Source organism: Selaginella moellendorffii, unplaced genomic scaffold (genome assembly GCF_000143415.4).
Source record: "Selaginella moellendorffii unplaced genomic scaffold, v1.0 SELMOscaffold_34, whole genome shotgun sequence".
Classification (NCBI taxonomy): Eukaryota; Viridiplantae; Streptophyta; class Lycopodiopsida; order Selaginellales; family Selaginellaceae; genus Selaginella; species Selaginella moellendorffii.
Window position 1 is genome coordinate 489,904 of NW_003314295.1, and position 20,742 is coordinate 510,645.

The 20,742-nt window shown below is 51.1% G+C and overlaps 7 protein-coding genes across 7 annotated transcripts; 5 read left to right on the forward strand and 2 right to left on the reverse strand.

The window, feature by feature from the left end:
* Positions 1–1,621: 1,621 nt before the first annotated feature.
* Positions 1,622–5,333, forward strand: LOC9639094. Its single transcript, XM_002977284.2, has 5 exons — positions 1,622–2,293; positions 2,438–2,550; positions 2,643–4,196; positions 4,266–4,512; positions 4,572–5,333. The coding sequence occupies exons 1-5, from the start codon at positions 2,095–2,097 to the stop codon at positions 5,267–5,269; spliced, it is 2,811 nt and encodes a 936-aa protein (XP_002977330.2). The 5' UTR covers positions 1,622–2,094; the 3' UTR covers positions 5,270–5,333.
* On the reverse strand, positions 5,300–12,658 carry LOC9639095. The gene is made up of 11 exons (XM_024682449.1): positions 12,593–12,658; positions 7,435–12,525; positions 7,296–7,375; positions 7,069–7,232; positions 6,687–7,019; positions 6,457–6,639; positions 6,152–6,391; positions 5,712–6,093; positions 5,509–5,659; positions 5,396–5,464; positions 5,300–5,350 (listed from the first exon to the last, which is right to left on the reverse strand). The coding sequence occupies exons 2-8, from the start codon at positions 12,366–12,368 to the stop codon at positions 5,785–5,787; spliced, it is 6,243 nt and encodes a 2,080-aa protein (XP_024538217.1). The 5' UTR covers positions 12,369–12,525; positions 12,593–12,658; the 3' UTR covers positions 5,300–5,350; positions 5,396–5,464; positions 5,509–5,659; positions 5,712–5,784.
* A 189-nt stretch (positions 12,659–12,847) lies between these two features.
* On the forward strand, positions 12,848–14,369 carry LOC9655726 (2-Cys peroxiredoxin BAS1, chloroplastic). Its single transcript, XM_002977285.2, has 8 exons — positions 12,848–13,123; positions 13,183–13,257; positions 13,313–13,394; positions 13,452–13,531; positions 13,591–13,716; positions 13,818–13,931; positions 13,982–14,126; positions 14,177–14,369. The coding sequence occupies exons 1-7, from the start codon at positions 12,860–12,862 to the stop codon at positions 14,084–14,086; spliced, it is 846 nt and encodes a 281-aa protein (XP_002977331.2). The 5' UTR covers positions 12,848–12,859; the 3' UTR covers positions 14,087–14,126; positions 14,177–14,369.
* Positions 14,370–14,527: 158 nt separating this feature from the next.
* Positions 14,528–16,332, forward strand: LOC9639096. The gene is made up of 2 exons (XM_024682477.1): positions 14,528–15,778; positions 16,049–16,332. The coding sequence occupies exons 1-2, from the start codon at positions 15,462–15,464 to the stop codon at positions 16,116–16,118; spliced, it is 387 nt and encodes a 128-aa protein (XP_024538245.1). The 5' UTR covers positions 14,528–15,461; the 3' UTR covers positions 16,119–16,332.
* An 84-nt stretch (positions 16,333–16,416) lies between these two features.
* Positions 16,417–17,918, forward strand: LOC9639097 (anthocyanidin 3-O-glucosyltransferase 7). The gene is made up of 2 exons (XM_002977287.2): positions 16,417–16,939; positions 16,988–17,918. The coding sequence occupies exons 1-2, from the start codon at positions 16,417–16,419 to the stop codon at positions 17,902–17,904; spliced, it is 1,440 nt and encodes a 479-aa protein (XP_002977333.2). The 3' UTR covers positions 17,905–17,918.
* Positions 17,919–17,964: 46 nt separating this feature from the next.
* On the forward strand, positions 17,965–20,195 carry LOC112348971 (pentatricopeptide repeat-containing protein At4g02750-like). The gene has a single exon (XM_024682452.1). The coding sequence runs from the start codon at positions 17,976–17,978 to the stop codon at positions 20,121–20,123; it is 2,148 nt and encodes a 715-aa protein (XP_024538220.1). The 5' UTR covers positions 17,965–17,975; the 3' UTR covers positions 20,124–20,195.
* Positions 20,114–20,630, reverse strand: LOC9639099. Its single transcript, XM_002977454.2, has one exon. The coding sequence runs from the start codon at positions 20,607–20,609 to the stop codon at positions 20,190–20,192; it is 420 nt and encodes a 139-aa protein (XP_002977500.2). The 5' UTR covers positions 20,610–20,630; the 3' UTR covers positions 20,114–20,189.
* Positions 20,631–20,742: the final 112 nt, after the last annotated feature.

Consider the following 20,742-nt stretch of genomic DNA (forward strand, 5'->3'; position numbering starts at 1 on the left):
CACAGCAAAGAAATGAAAGCCATGCCCAGCAAAATCCATAACTATGACAAACATCAGGTGAGTATAATATGAGTTTGACTAGAGCATGCCCTCAATTACCCCTTTCACCAACCAAAACTCTTTTTCACTGCAGTTTACCAGCCACACCAGAGAGACAGGCACACAGACAAAGCAATCACCCTCTTAGTGATCATAGGACATTTTTTTATTTCCATATCTTTACATACTAAAAGAAGAACTTGTTAGAGAATGGAGATGAAGATGCTCCCTTTGTTTTGTTTATGTTTGTGGGGTCATATTGAGGTGTGATCCCTCTCCACTCACCAGCAGTTGCTATCAAGATGAATTTTAACATGTATTTTGACCACCACCAACTCTACAGTAACAGTAGAAACATGCAATATTTACTGTTCTGGGATTTTTATGGTGGAGGGTGGTAAGTTTCCTCACATGATGAAACTGCTATCATAAATTCCCCCAGTTTTTGCTGGTATTCTTGTAATTCCACCACAAAGCACGATGAGGAAATGGGAGAAATACGACAAGATCATGTCGTAGTCACCTGCTCGCTATACGCATGGTGTACAAAGAAACGCCTCCCTGATCAGAAGATCAGATCAAAGCCTTTTCCTCCATTTTCAGAGTTGCACGCTTGTTTAATATACTGCGTTTTTCATTTTTCTGCTGGCAGGACAATACACACACCACACCCTCCGTGTACTTCGTACTTCTGTATTCTGGGTGCGTATGGGTTGGAGCCATAAATTGAAAATCATCTGGCAATAACACCGACATTTACAGTCCACACAGTAAAAAACGGAGAGGACAAAAAGGGTCATCTAAACATATGCCCACAAAGGCAATTTCTGGTCATGGTGTTGTTGCGGCTTAACTCACACGCACGATCGCGCTTCTTGCGGATAATCTGGAAGAAACCGTGAGCTCTAGTCCCTAGCCTAGCATCTCTTTTGAATTCTGTGAAGGAGCTCTAGCTTTTTTTCTAAAGCCCAGTGTCCGCTAGTTCACCAGCTATGGCGTGGTGCCAAAACATTTTGTTATGGCGTTTAACCAGTAGCCTGAGCTGGCTGGCAAGCCCCGGGGAACACGGGGCTGGTTTTCCTGCGTGTCCAAACCTCTACTAGCGCCAGCTACGTGAAGACAACAACAATACCAAAGAACGGAGAACCAAGAGCAGCATAACCATTTGACATTGGTTTTTTTTCTCCGTGGTATGACAAATCCACCAACTTGTATGACTGTCAACTGACAGACCCAAAAACTTGGAGTTTCCGAAACTCGTCTCAGTGGCATCTTATACTTGTAGACTCTTGGTTCTCAGCAGATGCCGAGATTTGGCATTACGTTATAATCAATTCATGTCTTCCGTGTCGCTTGGATCGCGAGAGGGCGATCGCTTTCAGCCCCGCATTTTTGTTTGCGAGCCTTGTCGAGGGTCTGTTCCAGGTACCTTCGTTCCAATTTGATTTCAAAACTCTCCTCGCGAGGAATCAGTACAAAAGCTCCAAACTTTATTCCGCGAAATCCTGCTTTGGGGGAGGTCATCTTCTTACTTTGGTGCCACTGCTCTAAATTCTTTTCCGCTTTCTTTTCCCTGGTGTCATCGTCGTGGTTTGGCAGTCTTTCATTGTTTTTGTTGTGACCTTCTCATTGAGTTCTTTCCGTCCATCTTTTCTCTGGGCTCTCGCTCTTCTCCGCCTCTCTCAGCCTCGCCTTTAGCTTCAATGTGGATGCATTCTCCATGTGTTGCGTAGATTAGAGCCAGCAGCAGATATTTCATCTGGTTTTGGACTGCGATCTCTCCTTGGAGCATTGCTTTCAAGACAATCAAGGCCTCTCACGGTGTGCCAAGCTGTTTGTAAGTCGTAAAGAAGTCCCAGACTGTTTGCACTGCTTGCTTACCGCATCATTATAGCTCTCCACTTCCATTCCTTCCTCGGTTTCGTGGCCTTTTGCCTGAGACAACAAAACAAAAAGCAACCACCGAGCAAGAAGGAAGGAGAAGGAGAGGAGAAAAAAAGTCGTCACAGTAGTGAGGTGTGAGGAGAGGAGGAAAACATCCAAAGCTTTTCGGCTATGGCAGACAGTCCAGGAAGATTGCTTTCAAGCATTTGTTTAGGTGGTGGTGGCGCTGGTGGCTATGGAAGCAGCGGCAGCGGCCAGCCCTCGGCAAAGTACGGCTGCGTAAATATTTTCCTCCATCTCTTCGATTGGAACCGGAGGCTCTCCAAAAAAGGCCTCTTCTTGAGCAAGAAATTGCTGCCGTCAACGCTAGGTGAGAATGAGAGCGAGCCAGAGAGAGAGAGAGAGAGGAGAGAGATAGAGCGAACTCTCTCTCTCTCTCTCTCTCCCTCCAATCGAAAAATAAGCATGCATTTCTAATTCTAGATTTGCTCTGTGTGTTTGTGGCCAACCACAGAAGGGGCTGAGCAATCCGGGAAGAATAGGAGGAGAAGAAAGAGGAGGAGCAACAAGGCGGCCATGGTGGTGGCGGCGTGCGAGGAGCGTTTGCCCATGGCAAAGTTGCTCCTGGTAAGCTCCAAACATTTCAACCATGAAAAAGAGAACTTTTACTTCTTTCTGGAAATTCGACTAAAAAGGAGAATGCTGTGTTTGCTACTCAGATTGCTGATGAGAAGCGGACGAATGGCAGCAATTTCGATGACATTCCAGAGGAAAACGAAGAGGAAGAAGGCGAAGAGGAGGAGGAACTAGAGCTCGAGAACACCACCAATGCCAGCAAAGATAACTTGATGATCACCAGCGGCAGGAGCAGCTACAGCAGCAGCGACAAATGCTTTCCCTGTTCTTCGGAGACTCGCTCGCTCCAGGAGCTCCTCCACACTGACCACGACGATTACTACCACCACCAGTTCGCTGCCTCTCCTCCCAAAATGCTGCACGAATTCCTCGACCCGGCCGAGCAAAAGCCGCTTTTCAGCCTTCTCATCCAGGAGGCCAAAGCAGCGTCGACATCGTCCTCCTCCATAGCTCTCCCAAATTCCCGGGAAGAACAGAGCCATCACCACCAAACTCCCAGCTCCAGAAACCCAAAGAGGAGCTCCAATTCCCTCTCCAGGCAAGTTTCCTCCGAGAGGCCGGCCTTCGCTCGCAGAGCAAACTCTCGCAAGTCCTCATCCTCGTCGCCCATGACCACTTCTTCCTCGTCTTCCTCCTCTACTAACAAATGCCCCCGTGTGGCAACTGATGCGAGTCTTGGAGTCGCGGCTTCTGGATGCGGTGGTTTCAGCAGAAGGACGTCCGGGCTCTTTCTCGAGGCAGCCGCAAAAATACTTGATCCACGGGGCCAGTCGTCGAAGACGTTGACCAGGGTTGGCCACCTTTCTTCGCGGAAGAAAGTGCCCGTCTCGAAGGTACCACTCGACCACCCCGCCACAGCCGACGAAAGTAAAGCCGCCCCGGAAGAACACAAGCACAGAAGATCATTCGAGGTTCTTCCCTCGGACATCCAAAACTGCTTTGCAAACTCCTCCAGAGCATCGCTGCGCGAGAGGAGATCTGTCTCGGCACCTTGCTCGCCCGGTCCCCGCGGAGAAGAGAAAGAAGGCACCGTCCCATACACTAGCTGCGCGTCCATCCGCTCGCTCATGGAGCTCTTCCTGGACGACCTGGAGGAGGACATGGAGCTGAGCTGCCTGAGCCGGTCTCTAATCTCTCGATCACCTCGCGAAGACCATCAAAAACTTTCCGACGCAGCACCCCCCGATGATCACAGGCACTTCCGCTCCATCCATCTCCCAGATGGACGCGAACGCACGGTGGACGAGCTCGAAGAAGGGGACTACGTAAGCTTTCGGGACTTCCTCACGAAGGCGAAGAAGCCTAGTGCTACTCCGGCTCCTCCACCCGAAGTGGAGGAGGATGCCTCCACTGCCGACGAGCAGCAAGATGATTGCTGCCATGTCCCCAGCGACCACCACGACAACTTTGGATTCATGGTCCACAATCCTTTGTTCGAGGGCAGTAACTCCCCATCATCTTACGACTGCAACGAGGAGGAGCTCGGCAACGATGACGACCGAGGTCTGGAGGAGATCCTCAAGTCCATCCTCACCCAGACGAGCGATCAAGCCAAGCAGCACCGCGATCCCTCGAGACTGACATGGCTACCGGATGAAAGCAGCAAGTTGGCAGCTCCAGATCAAAGCTTCAACATGGTACGTTTGCGCATTCTTTCTGATGATCATTGGTAGAACTAGAGTTCTAAGCTTTCTTTCTTCTTGCAGTATAACAATACCAGCACCACCACCATTAACAACAAAGATGGCAGCAGTAGCTGCTCGGACGAGAGCCATCAAATGGACAGCGATAGCGTGGAAGTCACCTCCGAATCCAACTGTGGAGAGGACTGCGGTCAACCCAGCCCGGTCTCGGTGCTTGACTCCCCCTTTGACGATGATCTTCCGGGAAAACGAGGCAAGAGGGGCCCCTCGAGCAGCAGCAAAAGCAGTAGAAAACGACTAGACTTTTCTGGTAAGAATCCACACTTTTTTTCCTTGCGATCTCATCATCTTTTTCTTGTTCTTGCTTAGATGATCGTCACGCTAGGAGTGTAACCAGCAGCAACACCAGCAGCAGCAGCGTGAGCTCGCCAAGTAGCATAGATCGGTTCCAAAACTTCGACACCAACGCGCTGGAGGAGGCCGAGGAGTACATCGCCATGGTCCTGGAGGAGTCGGGCATTTGCTACCATGCAAACGCGGTGACGCTGCTGGTGGCCGAGGCCAAGAGCGGTGGCGACTTCAACGCTGGGATCATCGGCGGCAGCGTCTTCGAGAGGCTCGAGGACCGGATGCGGGTGCAGCAGCTCATCGAGCACCTCGAGTCGTGCAGCACGTCGTCCAGTGCCGAGGATCGCCCCAGCCACCACAGCCTCGAGAGCCTGAGAGCTCACTACGGGAGTTACCACGAGTCGAGGTCCCGGAGGAGGATGGTGTTCGACTTTGTGAACGAGATCCTGGGATCCATTGTCGCGAGGCACCTGGAAGATCACCACACGCGGGTTAGAACAGGGAGGCAACTTGCTCAGGAGACTCACCAGCGGGTTCTCGAGTGGAAGAGGCAGGCGTTTGATAGCATCCACGAGCTTGTTGACATGGAGATAAGTAGAGTGAGGAATTCTTTGAGTGGCAATCTTGGCGTAGAGGTCTCCGAGATTGGGCTAATCTGCGAGGAGCATATTTTCAAGAGCATGGTGGAGGAGCTGGCCAGGGACCTCGTAACCTCATAAAAGTCGAATGTAGCCTTCTCTACGTACCTATTGTAAAACTTCAATTTATTTATTTTTCTCTCGTTTCCGTGAGTGAGAAAGCTGGATGTAGCAGTGTCAAATAAATGAATACCAACATGACCATACCTCTTCAACGAGAGAAGCAACGCGAGGGTGTATTGCCATTACGGAGAGTATTTTCTTCCACCTGGAAAGCTGAACCAGGAGTACTTCTGGAGATTGTCAAGAGGACGACTTACCCACCCAGGTAGCGCACGAAATCAATTCTGTGTGAAGTCGACGAAGTGCTTCTAGAAAGAACAATGGCAAGTTAGAGCTTTTGTTGTTTTATCTTCACGCAGCCAAATTTCCCAGAAGTCTTTGATAAAGTCTCGCTTGGTACTTCGAGTCCTGGACCATAAAGAACGTCAAATCGGATGCACTTTGCTACGAGCACACATACCGAAATATGACTCGGACTGACGCCAATGGGGAGCAGAAAACCGGAAGCTTTTCAGATTTTACCAGCTCACTGTTCAAGGACGATTCCAGCAGCCGCAGCACAGCCAAGATACTAGGCTCTTTTTCGCAACCTTTGGTGATTCAGGCTCCAGAGATTCGGCAGGCTTGTCACGGGCAGCGTCGACGACACATGACATGGAAATGTCGGTGTCTGGGGCTTTCGTCTTTGGTCTACCCAAGCTTTCTTGTAGCTGCCTGAGATGGATCATGACTTCATCCAGGGTGGGACGTCTACAGGGATCCCGCACAAGAACGAAGCGAATGAACTCCACCACAGGGCCAAAGTTTCCAACTTTCTCTGCTTTTTCGTTTGTAATAAGCTCCTGGAGGTTGATAAGCTTAACCATTCAGCTTCACAAAATGTTTTTTTCCAGCGCTTACCTCTGAATTTGTCGTCACGCGAATAAAGAAACGCATCCAATCCTCGTCATAAAGAAGGTACTCTGCTGCTAGGAGCTCGTAGAGGAGGCACCCGAGACCCCAAACATCCACTGCTTTTCCAACACATGTATCAAGACTAGCATCCCCTCCTGTTCGCAAAAGCTTGAGCATTTCTGGACTTTTAACGTATTCTGTTCCCCTGTTTCGAACAGTGCATTCTCCTCCCTGAAACACGGACGCCTGCAAATATAGGAAGTCAAAGAAATCAATCACATTTTGCTTTTTTGAAATATAATAAATTTTACTTTGCTCTGGCCGAAGTCTGCGAGGCACACTCTGAATGGTAAAGGATGTGAATTTTCTTCTGATGGTGGCCATGTAGGATCCCAAAACTCTTCCTCTGAAATAACAGAGTCAACAGGTTCAAGGAGAACATTGTCACACTTCAGATCATAATGAACGACGTTGTGAACTTCAAGAACTTTCACCTGTTCCATCACAAGTGAGCTACAAACATAACCAAGGTAGAGCTTACCGCGTCAAGAACTGCAGCATACACCTCAAGGTAAAGCGGGAGCCGGTCGAAAAAGGACTTGCCCGATTTATGCGAATGCAAGCCTCCCTGATTTAGCCTCCATGCACGAAGGCTGCACTTGTAATGCTTCAACACGAGCACAAAAGTTTCTGATTCCAAGCCGTAGTCAAGCAACTGGCTGATTTTCGGTTCCCCCAAGAACTTCTCCAAAATCTGGACTTCCGAGTATACGTCGAAAAACTTGCAAGGTTCGTAAGGTCCTTTAGGAAGTTCCACAGTCTTCAGAACCACTAGCCTTTGCCCATCTTCCTCATTAACTGTGGCTTTGTAGATCTGTATACAGAAATACTGTTAGTCCACATATAACCATCCCGAAAGAGACCTGCGCAAATGCGCCATGAGCTATACGAATTCGGTTCCTGTATAGTGACGAGTTGAAAAGTCCTCTCCAGGAAAGCCTTAAGATTCTGAAGGCAGAGTGATGAAACGCTTTCATCCTCTCCGTTAAGCAGGGAAGCAAATAAGAATTCGCTACATGATTCAGATCTGGATGCAAGTCAAGTTGAACAGTTTTCAATAGCAAAACAGCAAGTAAATAGAAAAGGATACGATAAAACAGGAAGAATGGAGCGTTGAGTTTCTGCTTCTCAGTTTGGAACCTATCACTGTATCTCTGGTCCAAAGTCCCCCTATGAAAAAAACTCAGAACAAGCTTAGTCCAAAGCGACAAGAAAGAAACAGCACTTACTGAGGTGTTAGCATCAAAGTTATGTAAAGCTCGAGTAGAAAAAGATGGAGGCTCGGGTTCCGGTAAAGTCTTCTTTGCGAGCGCTCCATTTCGTAAGGCGTGGTGAGCTTGCAGCTGCCACCTGAAGTTTGCCCGTCTCCTGCCAGAGAAACGCCCGGCGACTTGTTTCCAGGCTTGGAGACCTGAATCTCTGGCTTTGCCTCGGCAGTGTTTTCTTGATCGCCCTTCCTAGCAGATCTTGGAAGATTCAGCTTCGGTATGAACGGTCGAAACGATGCCTTGCCACCCTCGTTTGCTAAGCTTCCAATGGAATCATCCTCAGAGTGAGTGAGAGACTCTGAATCGCTGCTGTCGTTCTCACTGTTTGGTCGATCCTGTCCATCTTCTTCTGCAAGTTCTCGCTCCACCTCTTCGTTCAGATCGAAAAACTTCCCAGTGTAGACCACTTTCTCAGGAGCAAAATCGCCTTCAATATCCTCTGCTAGATTGTTCTCGTCAACTGTCACTGGAAATGCGACATTTTCACTCGCTTGCTCGTGGACAGGATGCCTTGGAACCGCAGGCTTCATAACCTCTTGCCACTTCTGTAGAAATTCATGCCTGCCGGTGAAGGGTCTGCTTAGCAAGTAGCTCTCGCACGATGATGACTGTACCGCGCTCAGAGTTCGAGCTGACAGGAACCCGAGCTCCAGCTTTGGCATGTCTTTGGACAAGAACTTCTCCAACTTCTTATGCACAAGGCAGGACTTGTTCGAGCCTTCTAACTCTGGCGAAAGTAAGCAAAGTCCTTTTTTCAAGCCTGAAACTGATGGTGTTGTGACGTCGCTTGATACACTTGACTCCATGCTCGGATGGCTGGTTTCGGACGTACGTGCGCTAGGATCTCCAACATTCTTAGTGCGAAACGAACTCGCCGAGCTCCTTAGCTGCGATGCCAATGCCTTGTTTATCCTGACTACGTCCCTCGGAGTCGCTACTTGAGAGGCCTCGTACTCCAGGGCAATCTGGTGAACCAGGAAATCCATCACTCTGAGCTGCTTAAACCTCAGAGTCACATCGTCACTTTGATTTTGCGCCAATGCCAGCAGCACTTGTACGTGTACCGCACACTCAAGTGAGAGCTGCTCGTCTCTAACTTCCGCCTCAGAACAGGGAGCTTCATTATCCGAGCACCAGGCTAAAGTGCAGCTGTTCTCGCTCACTTTCTCGAGAGTTGGCTCGGCAAGTTTCAGTTTCCGTCCTTGCAGCAAGTTGACGTAGTAGAGATGTATAAGCCGAAGGAAATGGAAATCCAGGAAGGGATAAGCATAAGCCTTCCCTAGAAATGGATTTCTTGCAGCCGTTCTTCCCAAAAGCGATTGGCTGAGCGTCGTGCGATGCCTTTGGCCATGGAAGCTCAGCCCGAAGATACTAGCCAAAAGCTGAAGACTGGCTATCTCTAAGTTCGTGGCTGCAAGGTAGGAGAGGTTGTACGAAACACTTGCCGGACCGGATACTTGGCCACCTTCTATCGCATTACCGCCAAATCTCTCAGTTCCCTGCTGCTGCCTGTTGGTTGATTCTTGAGGTGATGCAGGTACAGGATGAGGAACTCTCCCTGAGATACCTTGCCTCTGTGTGCAGAAAGGTATCAAGTTCCGCAAATCTTCTCTGACGTGCTTCAAATGGAAGAAAGCAGCTTCATAGTCTTTCTGAGGGATCATCTTCTTTTTGCTGAAACCATCGCCCTTGAGCAGCTTCATCAGCAGTCCTGTAACAGGATTCATCAAAAACTCCAGCAGTATTCGAGTTTTTCCCGGCAAAAGCAAGTTCTTCTCTCTGTCTGCCTTCCTCTGGATGAGCCCGATAGTTAGCCGAAGAAACGAGACGAGGTTTATAACCGGAATCTCCTCGCACTGCATACTTGGCAACCACCTCGGTAGCCAGCTTGAGAAAAGATCACCTGTGGGGTCTGATAAATCGCGAAACTCCAAAGGCTCCCAAACACTCCACAAAGACTCCTCCAGAAGATCCCAAGTGCAGTCATGGCAGGCGTCCACAACGACCCACTGTGAATAGCGTCGAATGAACTCCCAGTTCTTGTCGATCAGCGTGTTCCACAGGAGATTATCCAGTTCCCTTTGCCTACAGTGCGAATTCTGCATGCATATAGCGAATAGCCGTAGAATGTTTTGCATAACTAGGAGCTCTCCGCCGCCCCACGAAGCTGGACCTTCGGAAGAAGAAAGCAAGTGTAAAACTGCACCCACCTCTGCTCCGCAACGCTGAAATACTAGCAGTGCACCACCTTCCTCTGGCCATTTGCAAGCAAAGGAGCTTAGAACCTGCAGGAGTGATCCGAGCGCGACCCACACCTCCCAGAGCGACAGCATCTGTTCTGTCTGCTTCCCATCGTTTTCCATGACCCTGGCTTTGTGGTCTGACAAAGTGGCCTTGATCCTCGACTGAATCTCCGAAAGCATCAAAACTGGATATCTGCTACCTTGAGACTTGTGCTCATCGGACTCGTCGAGTACGTGGATTATCTGAAAGATATGCTCGTGTGCCTTCTCCGGAGAGCCATCACAAACTGTCCGCAACAATTCTTCGACAAACGAGCTAATCAGTAGCAGCTTACGTGGTCCTTTGAACTCTTGTACAAGCTTTCGTCTTGTCTGTGCTAAAGAAGAGCTTCTGTTGGTAAGCATCACAGCCGCTGCAGATAGAAGATGACATATGACAGCTGATGCCTTAGTCGAGTTGGATGAGACCTCCTTTGTACCACCCCGAGGGAGCATTAGCCTGAAAGCTTTACTTGCCTTCAAACTGGTCTTTTTTCCACCTGATCTGCCGCTATTCGGAAGTGGGAATCCTTTTACGGTTGAAACAGCTCCTACTCTCTTTAATACCAGCTTCAATAGCACCTTGGCAAATCCACTTGACTGGAAAGAGCTTTTAAAAGTAGCTACTTGTTGTCCTTGAAGAATTGCGTTTATCCCGCTTGACGAAAACGGACAGAATGCCACAGTGGCTGAATGATCTTCATCGCTTGTATCCGGAGCAGCACCGACAACAGGATAAGAATGCATCACTCTATCTTGCTCCAGAACCTCTCCTGGAAGATCACCGCAAGGAGAGACTTCCCCGCGACTTCCTTCGAAGTAGTAAACTTGAAGGAGATCGATAACAGCATCCACTGCTGTCCCAGCTATCAGATCAGCAAAAACAGCTGCAGCGATCGAGGATCCATGAACAACAGCAGATAGCATGTTGCTGAGATGCACCATTTTTTCAAGGTTTTCCACTTCCCTGCTACTATCCTGTCCTTCCTTCCCCTCTACATGAATAGAAAACATTTCCTGGTCACTGTTCTTACCTGCACTGCTATGTCTACACACCGAGTCTAGAATGCTGCTAACTGCGTCCTCCAAATGCGTGAGGAGAAAAGCACCTATACTGCTACTAGCTTCACCTGGAATAACCTCTATAACCTTTAAAAACGCTTCTACCACCTTGCTCGCACCTCTTCCCCCTGAGTCGACAACTAGCAATGCCTCTTCTAACAGTCTCTCTAAAAACCTTCTGTCTAGCCATTCTAAAAGCCTCAGCCATCCGTTGTTCTGCACACTAAACGAGCCACAGCACTTGGACGAAGCGTAAACCCCGTCAGAACCTGTCTCGTGGAAAGTATTCCAGTTGATTGCCGTGTCCCGAGCACTTGGCACAATGCCTCTAACGCTTTGTCCAATAACGTTTTCGGCGCCATTTTCATGCATTCCACCCAGCAGCAACTCCACCAGAGCTGCTAGGCCTTGGCGTCTTTCTTTGACGCTGGAAACCTGTAGCTTTGACAGTGCCGACTGCTCTTCCTTTGAAAGACGAGCACTAGGAAACATGCCACTCGACTTACACTCGAACAGTGTCATCCCCGAAATGAAAAAGATGAACTTCACCTTGTGTCCAGCTTCTTTCCAAGAGTTAACGAGGCAGTCAAGAAACCCGCGAACTGCAACGCCACCTACAAAACCTTCCTTTTCCACGTAAAAGTTGTTGAAGACAATGGCACCAAGAGTACCGATCCGCCGTGCATCCTGTTCCATTGAAACACTGTCCCATAGCTCCCACTCGTGCACCTGAAAAGCCTTCTCCGAATAAAAACTGACACCCGAACTCTCGCGTGACGTATCCACCGAGAACCTGCCCTTACCGATTTTCAGCTTCCCCTCCGAGCAATCGAACCTCATAATAGTCCATCTCAAGTCCCGGGTCATCACTAGCAAATCCACACCTTCAAACGTCAACACAAATGGAAAATGGGCCAGCCAGCACGAAAAGTCCAAGTGCCGAAATCCGACATCCGCAAAGTTTGTGCTGTCTACCAGTTGTCTCAGAACTATCTGAAACTCCGCTAAAACTCCTCCAGGCTCGACCATGCACAAGAGCTGATGGAACGCTGTAGCAGGCATGATGAGCAACCACTTGACGAACAGACTATGAACTTCGGTGCCACCGCCTTTCTCTCGCAACTCAAACCTGGACTTCCTGTAGGCGGCCAGAACAACAAAAGTCCCGGCCAAGATCGTCAAGTAGCTCGCAGTTACTGCTCGGAACCTGTATGCCAGCTTCACCTGGCTTGTAAAAAACTCCTCGCCACTGCTTGGAACGATCCCTCTAGTCAGCCTGTCATCACTGATCTCAACCCAAAGACAACAGGACGCGGGGCCAGAGACTTTGAGCCACTTCTCAATCCCTTCCTTGGAGCCGACCAAAACTCTAACCAAAACTGGCTCTTTGGAAACCCGTGCCTCGCTAAAGAATTCCCTGATCCTGCTCTTGTTTCGAAACAAGCAAGCCTGAAGAGCGCTTTCCTCCCTCTCCGGAAAAATGATCCCTTCCGAGAGACCGGGAATGGCATCGCTACCACCCGCAGAAAAAGCCAGCCATGGCTCCACCATGGCTTTCCTGCGCCGCCAGTCACAACCTGCTCAGTAGCTGCCAAGACCAAAACCTGTTCTTCGATCGAATGCCGGGAGCCCAGGAATCCAACACTAGGAAACTAAAGCCTGGCAAGAATATCGTCATGTAGCGGCCCGATATCCTCATCCAACGCGGCTGGAGCAAACGAGAACAGATTTCAGCTTATGGCAGCTTCCAATCCAATCGAGAGGCGAGCTCATACCTCAATGCCGATGAAATCCTGCCTTCTCCGCGGCATCCAGTCGCCCCGCCGCGGCAGTCCCATGGGGATCGCTCGCAATCCTGCCTCTTTGCAACAAACCCTAGAATCGCCAGGCGAATCGAGGCCGTCCGTTTGAAGATAGCGGGAATTTCAAAGGCACGGGATTTAAGCAGTTAGCTGGTGCCATGTGTCTACTTCCCGCGATTTTTCTTTTCTTTCTGCCGGTGTTCTTCATCTAGGCCATGCCCTGTCAAATTTTCCACATCGATGGCGCTAGGGTTAGGGGTTCAAGCGTTCTCCCCGCGCGGGGCGATCTCGATTGCTTCTACGTCGCTGGTGGAGGAGAAGCGAGGATCAGCGATTCCGGAGCGCCAGTGCGAGCGCGTAGCATTCGCGAGAAGAATCTCTCCGCATGAACTTTTGCAGCTATGCTCGTCAAGAGAAAGAGAGAATGCCGTGGGAGTGAGGTTTAGAAGGAGAAAGAGAAATGTGATTGCCGCGGGAGCGCCAGCGCCTCCACCTCCATCGCAGGTATGGTTGAATTATTTTTATTTTTCCAGACTATAGATTTTAACTTGCATAAGTATCAGATAGATCGGCCTTTGGTGGGTAGCATGGCACCAAACTTTGAAGCCGAGGCTGTCCATCACCAAGAGTTTATCAAGGTACAAAACTGTCTACATGTTTTCCAAAAATTCGTTTGAAGTTTTTTCTTGGCAGGTCAAGCTTTCCAATTACATTGGAAAGAAGTTCGTCGTTCTTTTCTTCTACCCCCTCAATTTCACCTTCGTCTGCCCGACAGGTATCTAGCTTTTTCTTTGAAACTTTGTTTCATTCTCTGCGTGTGTGTTTTCAACAGAGCTAACAGCGTTCAGCGATCGGTATGGTGAGTTTCAAAAGCTCGACACTGAGGTGCTCGCAGTATCATCCGACAGTGTAGTAAGCTCAAAATCCATTTTTCCTTGTCACTGGTTCTGTCCTTGACATTTTCCTTCCAGTTCTCTCACCTAGCGTGGATCCAAACTGACCGGAAGTCTGGGGGACTTGGGGAACTCAATTACCCAGTTGTTTCGGATCTGACCAAGGCAATCACCAAAGCCTATCGCGTGTTGCTACCCGACCAGGTCTTTCTATTCACTCGCCGATCACACTCATAGAACATAAGAGGCAAGGCAAAAACACATTTTTAAGTCTCTCGCAACTAACCTTTGCATAAAAACCACAGGGTATTTCCTTGAGAGGATTGTTTATAATCGACAAGGAAGGCATCGTTCAGCATGCTACAATCAACAATCTTGCTGTTGGGCGCAACGTTGACGAGGCCCTCAGGCTTGTCCAGGTAACTTCACTCGTTTATATGTTTCATGTCGACAAAATCGTTTCTTTCAGGCTGTCCAATACGTGAAAGTGCATCCGGACGAGCTATGTCCAGCGGGCTGGCAGCCTGGGGAGCACGGGATTAAACCAGATCCAAAGCACTTTGCTGCTGTCTAAAGCCGGGTTTCTTTCTTCCTTTTGGCTCTCGCAACACCAGGTAATACGCTCTCATCTCACATGAAAAGCTTTACAGCAAAAGCTCTGCAGATTTGTCGTGCGTGCCGTGCTGAATAGAAAAGCATCAAGTGGAGAAGGCTCACGTTGCAAAAGTTGGATGCCTGTCAAGGCTGCTGGATGCGATAGTACTTTTGTTTTTCTCCTCTCGAGTGAGGAGCTTCCCTTTGTTCTTTCTATGAGAGAGAAATTGTGCAAACAAAGAAATCCAAGAGAATGATCAAAAGTTAGCATTAAAAGCAATGGAATCCAGAATGGCATTGGCAAGCTGGCCTGGGCATCTTCTTAATTGTTCGTCACCCTGTAGGGAATCGAACCTGGGTGGAGTCATTTAAAAGCGCCCATGGCTAGGGCAAAGAAAATTTAATACGGGGCAATTTTTTTTGTTACTGGCAGAGGGGGGAGGGGACGATAGCTGCGCTCGCGCTGCGAATGGAGGCGCTGGTTCTCGCATCATCCACATCGCCGCTGCGGATCTTCTCCATTTCCTCCTCGTCCTCGCCGCTGGCTATGCCGTTGTGGAGGAGCGCGCCGCCGATGTTGCTGCTGCCGTTGCTGGACGGGTTCTTTGGCGCCAGGAGCGCGGCGATTAGGTCAAGCGGGCGGGCGTGAGGGAGGATTCGCGCAATGCACAAGAGGTACACGCAGATGGGCCGGGAGCAAATGCTGCTGCCCAATTTATTATAGTTACCACAGGGGGAAAGAGAGGAAGAGATTGTAGTCTATCATAGGCTATAGTTCCTTGATTTTTTCTTCATTCTGGTAGAGGATTCTGGTAGAGGCAGCGGCGGGGTTAATCCGGGCTATAGTTTCTAATGGGTTAGGCCTGGGAAGAAAGAAAAAAACAAAGAGACAAGGGGAGATAGCGAGAAAAACTGGGTGTTAGATGATGGAGATAGGAGCATGCAGGAGGTGCACGGGAGCATTGTGACACCAACACTGGTTTTGTCGCTGCTGGATTTGGATCCGAGCAGCAAGAACAGGTTGGAGGGGTGGCACTCTCCCGAGAGGCCCGACGAAGACGACGAGCTCGACTCACACGAAGACGAAGAAGAAGAAGAAGAAGAAGAAGTGGACGAAGGATTGGGAGTTTTGGTAGCGAACACAAAGTGTGTGCTCGCTGGCTTCCAAAAGGAGACGTGGGTGCTCCCACTTGCTGGGCTCCTGTTGCTGCTGGGGTGCCGGGGACGAGACGACACCCATCGCTACGAGCTCCAGCAATCCGTCGTCCGCCAAGGTGGAAAATCCCGCGGGCCGTGGAGGTGGCGGCGGTGGCGGCAGCAGCAGCAGCAGCAGCAGCAGCACGGGGGAGTCGCCTATGCCGCCGTCGGCGCAGCCATCGTCCATGCCACCTCCGATTCCAGTTCCAGCGTTCCTCAGCAGCGACGAGCCCGTGCACCCGACCAATGGCGAGCGGAACTCGTCGGCGGCGTCGTCCGAGAGTGCTGGCGGGGACGCTGCCGGAGGAGGAGGAGAAGAAGGCGAAGTGAAGAAGGAGGTGGCGCGGCTGCCCGAAGTGAAACCGGGGCCGGGAGGAATCCGGAGGAAGAGATCAGGTGTTTTGGCCAAGAGGAAGATTACGTGGGTGGATGATCACGGAGTGGACATAGCTCAGATCAAGGAGTTCGAGCCCAGGTACAGCTCTTCTTCCTTTTTTCTTGTTTTTTTTCTTCCCTTTTTCTCTCTTTTTTTTGCTGCGATTGCTTCTTTCTTTTGGTGGTTGTTCTTGTTTGACTCTTACTCTCTGCGTCAAGATTCCGTCAGCTTTAGTGGGCTGGTCTGGACGTTCTTGTTTTGACTCGGGGATTTTCCTTTTCCGTTCTCCACTGTTCTTGCTCTTTTACCTTTTATCCGTTCCCAGCTTTTTGGGTGTTTTCGTTGGTGTTCTTAGAAGTTTTAGTGCAGTGACTCCGAGGACTCCGATGAAGAGGGCGATGACGAATCCCCCCAGTCGTGCTCCTGCGTTATACAATAGCATCGAATTTTCGCTGGAGCAATTGACACCAAGAACAAGAGAGCTAAACTTTTTTCTGGGACTGGAAGAGGAACAAAACGATCAAAGCCACCGGGACGGTCGCTCTGTATATTGGCTGTATTTCTACTGGCGCACCCGTCCGGGCTCACTACTTATCGCATTCCTCAAAACGCTGAGAAATTTTTTGTACGGGTCTTGTAATGTTCGTACGTTACCTTGCCAACCCTAAAACATCAATTATAAATGGGCCCAGTGTCCTTTAATTGCCGCCGACAACCTCCTCTCGTTCTAGAGAGCTATGGCTGCTGCTACTCTCGCGCACATCGTCGCAGTGCCCATTCTGCTCCAGGGCCACATCGCGCCCATGCTCCACCTCGCCCACGCCATCGCTCGCACCGGCAGGGCGATCGTGTCGTTCATCACCGCGGAATCTCACGCGCGGGTGCTCGCCGGATCCAAGCACTCGTGGTACTGGCAGGGGATTGACGAGTCGCGGCTGCGATTCCTGGGATTACCCGACTCGAGCGCTCGCAGTGGGCAGGGCGAGTGGATCGACGAGCAGGGACGCTGGCGGGGCGGCATGGACGCATTCGCTGGCGCGATGACGGGGCATATGGCAATGGAGGCGACCCTGGCGGCGACGATCGAGGGCTTGGAATCAGTCGATTGCTTCATCTCGGATTCTCTCTCGCCGGTGCTCGATCCAATCGCTTCCAAGCTCGGGATTCCTTTGGCGGCGCTCTGGACTGGGTCAGCATCACTGTTCGCGTTGTATCTCGACATCCAAAGTCTCGTCGACAATGGGTATATTCCAGTGCAAGGTAGAGAATCTTTTTGAATTTAAAAACTGTTTCAAAGAGTTGTTCTAGGCGGGAAATCGAGCGAGCGGGTGATAAGAGGAGTTCCTGGAATTCGGGAGCTGCAAGTCACTGATCTTCCAACTACTCTCTACACGGATCAAATCGATCCTGGATACCAGAAAGCCTACATCGCGATGGCCAGGCTCAGGGAGGTCCAATTCGCAATAGTGAATGCTTGCGAGGGGCTAGAGGGCGAGGTGTTGGCGGAGATCAGGAAGAGTCACCCAAATCTCCTTCCAGTCGGGCCTCTCGTCAAGATCCCTGGCGACGCTGATGACAATCACGGCCCCTTGAACAGCTCGAATGTAGGGCTGTGGGACGAGAATCACGACTGCATTACCTGGCTGGATTCCAGAGCACAGCACTCGGTCATCTACATCTCATTCGGGAGCATGAGCGACTTTCGATTCGAGGAGATCGAGAGCATCGGGCAGGGGATTGCAGCCACCGGGCGATCATTCCTGTGGGTTCTTCGCGAGGAGCTCGTGAGGGACATGCCGGAAGATTTCGTCAAGATGTTTGCGAGAAGGACGAAGGAACAGGGGATGGTCATCCCGTGGTCACCGCAATCCCAGGTTCTAAACCACAAGGCCGTGGGAGGATTCTTCACCCATTGCGGCTGGAGTTCGTGCATGGAAGCCATCCTCGCTGGAGTTCCCATGCTTGCGCTGCCCCGGTTTGTGGATCAAATGTTCAATGCCAAGGTGGTTTGCGACGATTGGGAGGTGGGACTGCGGATGATCCCAAAGGGCGATGTTGATGGAGTCGTGAGTAGGGACCGCGTGGAAGTGGGGATCAATGCGCTGGTGGAGAAAGGTGGCGAGCTGAGGAGCCGCGCGATGGAGTTGCGCAAGAAGGTCGGAGCTGGATCACGCGAATCGATCGAGGGGTTCATCGACTCGATTGTGGAAAGGAGGAAGGACTGACAGTTTGTTTGGTATCAAAGCAAACTAATCCTCGAGTGGGAGTGTGCCACAAATGAAATGGTATCGATCAAATGAAGCACAACACTCGAGAGAAGTGGCTGGAACTCATCGAGAATTGTGACAATTTTTCTACTGCCCGGCGCATTCACTCGGGAGTCCTTGGCCAACACTCGCATCTTGATGTTTTCGTGCTCAACAAGCTTGTGGGCATGTATGGCAGATGCGGTAGCCTAGCGCACGCCCGAGAGGTTTTCGATGCCATTGCTGCCAAGGACGCCTTCTCCTGGCAACTCCTGCTATCAGCCTGTGCCCGCAATGGAGCGCTCGGGCAAGCCAGAGAAGTTTTTCTCCAGATGCCTGACAAAGATTTGGTATCCTGGAATTTGCTGCTGGGAGCAAATTCTAAACACGGATCTCTCGAAGATACCAGGAAGACCTTCGATTCCATGCCGCAGTGGGATTGTTTCTCGTGGACCATCTTGCTCAATGTATATGCCCAAGCGGGGGATCTGGAAGACGTTAAGAAGATCTTTGATAGCATTCCAGTTAAAAACATCTTCATGTGGAGCACTATGATCAAGGCATTTCATAAAGATGGTGATGCTGCAAACGCGCAGAAGTGTTTCCACCACATTCCATTGCATAACCTTATAATCTGGAATGCGATGCTTACAGCTCATGCCCAAAGTGGGCATCTAGTAGAAGCGAGAAAGATATACGAGCAGTTTCCGGAATGGAATCTTGAGTCCTGGAATATAATCCTGGCCGCGTACGCCAGGAATGGTAAGCCGATGGAGGTGCGTAAAGTGTTTGAATCCATGGAGCAACGGAATCTAGTGTCTTGGAACTCCCTTCTTTGGGCATATGCCCAAGGCGGGCATCTAAGAGAGGCCAGGCGAGTGTTCCAATCAATGCCAGAGAGGGATCTCATCTCCTGGAACACGCTGCTCGATGCGCACTGCCAGCACGCCGGATCGATTGACGAGGCGAGGCTGCTGTTCGATACGATGTCACATCGCGACGCGGTGTCATGGAATTCGATCGTCGCGGGGTACGCGCGGGCTGGCAATCCCGAGGAATCCAAGCGTCTGTTCGATAGGGCTCCTCAGCTGGATCTTAAGATCTGTACCACGATGGTAGCGGCGCTGGCAGAGAGCGGCCAGATCCAAGAAGCCCGGGCGCTCTTCGATGGGATCCTCGAGAAGGATTTGGCGCTCTGGAACGCTCTGCTCGCTGGCTGTTGCCTGCGTTCGCAATCGCTGGACGAAGCGCTGGAAATCTTCAATGCGATGCCGCGGGTGAATCTCTCATCGTGCTCGTCCCTGCTCTCGTGCTACTCTCGATTCGGGGAGCTGGAGCGCGTCAAGCAGTTCTTCGATCGAATGCCGCAGCAAAATCTCGTGTCCTGGAGTTGCATGCTACTCGCGTATGCGCAGAACGATCGCCTGGATCACGCCAGGAGCTTGTTCGATCGGATTCCAGAGCGGGACCTCGTGTGCTGGAATTCGATCTTGGGAGCGTATGCCGGCAGTGGCGATCTGCACGAATGCCGCAAGATCTTCCAAGAAATCCCGGATCCAAGCGTGACCTCCTGGACATCGCTACTCACCGCCTTCGCGATCCAAGGGCATCTCGCGGAAGCCAAAGAGCTCTTCGATCGATGCCCCAATCGAGACACGATCATCTGGAACGCGCTGCTGGCGGCGTACGCGACCAGCGGGCGACCAGCGCTGGCGATGGATCTGTTCGCCAAAATGCCCGATCAAACGCCCATCGCTTGGACTTCCTTGCTAGCAGCACTTGCCGCGAGGGGGCATATTTTAAGATGCGAGGAATCCTTCGCGGCGATGAAAACTCTCCACGCCCCTGGGGAGGCGTGCTTCGTGCTGGCGCTGGCGGCGTCTGGGCACGGGGGTCGCGTGTTCGATTCGCGCCGCCACTTCCAGTCAATGGTGGCTGACTTTGACCTGGAACCCCGAAAGCAGCACTACAGCTGCATGGTGGACGCGCTGGCCAGGGCGGGCTACTTGGACGACGCGATGGAGCTCCTGGAGAATATGCCTTACCGCCCGGATACCGTCGATTCGATGTGCTTCCTGGCCGCGTGTAGGAGCCACCATGGCGACCGCCCCCTTCGTCTTCTCCACGAGGGCGACAAAGAATCGTCCACTTACGCGCTCCTGGCTAGCATTTCCAGCTCTAGAGTCACTGCTCCTTGATAGCAATCGATGGTATTTATGGATTAGAGGGACAAGGATCTCCGATCCATGAATTTGTCTAGATGATCAGGGTTTCTTGGACGAGGCCTCCTCCTCCCGGTCGACCACGGCGTGGAGCAAGCTATCGTCGCCCACGACCATCTCCATGGGCGAGCTGCCGAGGCCGTCGGCCACGGCCAGCAAGATCTGCTTGAGCTGCTCGCGGAACTCGGCGAGATCCACCTTGCCGTCGTGATCCATGTCGAACATCTCGAACGCCGACTGGTAGAGCGCATTGAGCTCCTCGGGGGTCTTGCTCACCGGGAATCCGCCCACAGTCTCGAGGAGATTGAGGCGCTCCAGCGCGACGCGGAGCTCCGAGCGCGAGAGGACGCCGTCGTTGTTGACATCCAGCTCCTTGAACTGGGGATCCACGGCCTTGATCAGCGCCGCCTCGTCCAGCGCGAAGTTGCGCACAGCGTTTCCATCCAACAGCACCACGCCCATCGCCAAAAGCACCAAAGCACACAAACCTTGAGAATCCTGGCCTCTTAACCGTTAGATAGTGTCGCTAATGCGAATATGCCCTAAATTTCGCGCCACGTGGCATTTAAAAAGTTTCCTTTGACATTTCTAGGGT

Excerpts from the sequence above, each read along its gene's own strand:
- LOC9655726 (XM_002977285.2), top strand. The coding sequence starts at position 12,860 with ATGGCGCTAGGGTTAGGGGTTCAAGCGTTCTCCCCGCGCGGGGCGATC. Across the intron at positions 13,717-13,817 it reads GCGTGTTGCTACCCGACCAG|GGTATTTCCTTGAGAGGATT; the intron begins GTCTTTCTATTC and ends TAAAAACCACAG. Across the intron at positions 13,932-13,981 it reads AGGCCCTCAGGCTTGTCCAG|GCTGTCCAATACGTGAAAGT; the intron begins GTAACTTCACTC and ends CGTTTCTTTCAG.
- LOC9639097 (XM_002977287.2), top strand. The coding sequence starts at position 16,417 with ATGGCTGCTGCTACTCTCGCGCACATCGTCGCAGTGCCCATTCTGCTC. Across the intron at positions 16,940-16,987 it reads TGGGTATATTCCAGTGCAAG|GCGGGAAATCGAGCGAGCGG; the intron begins GTAGAGAATCTT and ends GAGTTGTTCTAG.
- LOC9639095 (XM_024682449.1), bottom strand. The coding sequence starts at position 12,368 with ATGGTGGAGCCATGGCTGGCTTTTTCTGCGGGTGGTAGCGATGCCATT. Across the intron at positions 7,376-7,434 it reads ACTTTGATGCTAACACCTCA|GGGGACTTTGGACCAGAGAT; the intron begins GTAAGTGCTGTT and ends TTTTTTTCATAG. Across the intron at positions 6,392-6,456 it reads CAGACTTCGGCCAGAGCAAA|GCGTCCGTGTTTCAGGGAGG; the intron begins GTAAAATTTATT and ends CTATATTTGCAG.
- LOC9639099 (XM_002977454.2), bottom strand. The coding sequence starts at position 20,609 with ATGGGCGTGGTGCTGTTGGATGGAAACGCTGTGCGCAACTTCGCGCTG.
- LOC112348971 (XM_024682452.1), top strand. The coding sequence starts at position 17,976 with ATGAAGCACAACACTCGAGAGAAGTGGCTGGAACTCATCGAGAATTGT.
- LOC9639094 (XM_002977284.2), top strand. The coding sequence starts at position 2,095 with ATGGCAGACAGTCCAGGAAGATTGCTTTCAAGCATTTGTTTAGGTGGT. Across the intron at positions 2,294-2,437 it reads ATTGCTGCCGTCAACGCTAG|AAGGGGCTGAGCAATCCGGG; the intron begins GTGAGAATGAGA and ends GGCCAACCACAG. Across the intron at positions 4,513-4,571 it reads AAAACGACTAGACTTTTCTG|ATGATCGTCACGCTAGGAGT; the intron begins GTAAGAATCCAC and ends GTTCTTGCTTAG.
- LOC9639096 (XM_024682477.1), top strand. The coding sequence starts at position 15,462 with ATGCCGCCGTCGGCGCAGCCATCGTCCATGCCACCTCCGATTCCAGTT. Across the intron at positions 15,779-16,048 it reads ATCAAGGAGTTCGAGCCCAG|TGACTCCGAGGACTCCGATG; the intron begins GTACAGCTCTTC and ends GTTTTAGTGCAG.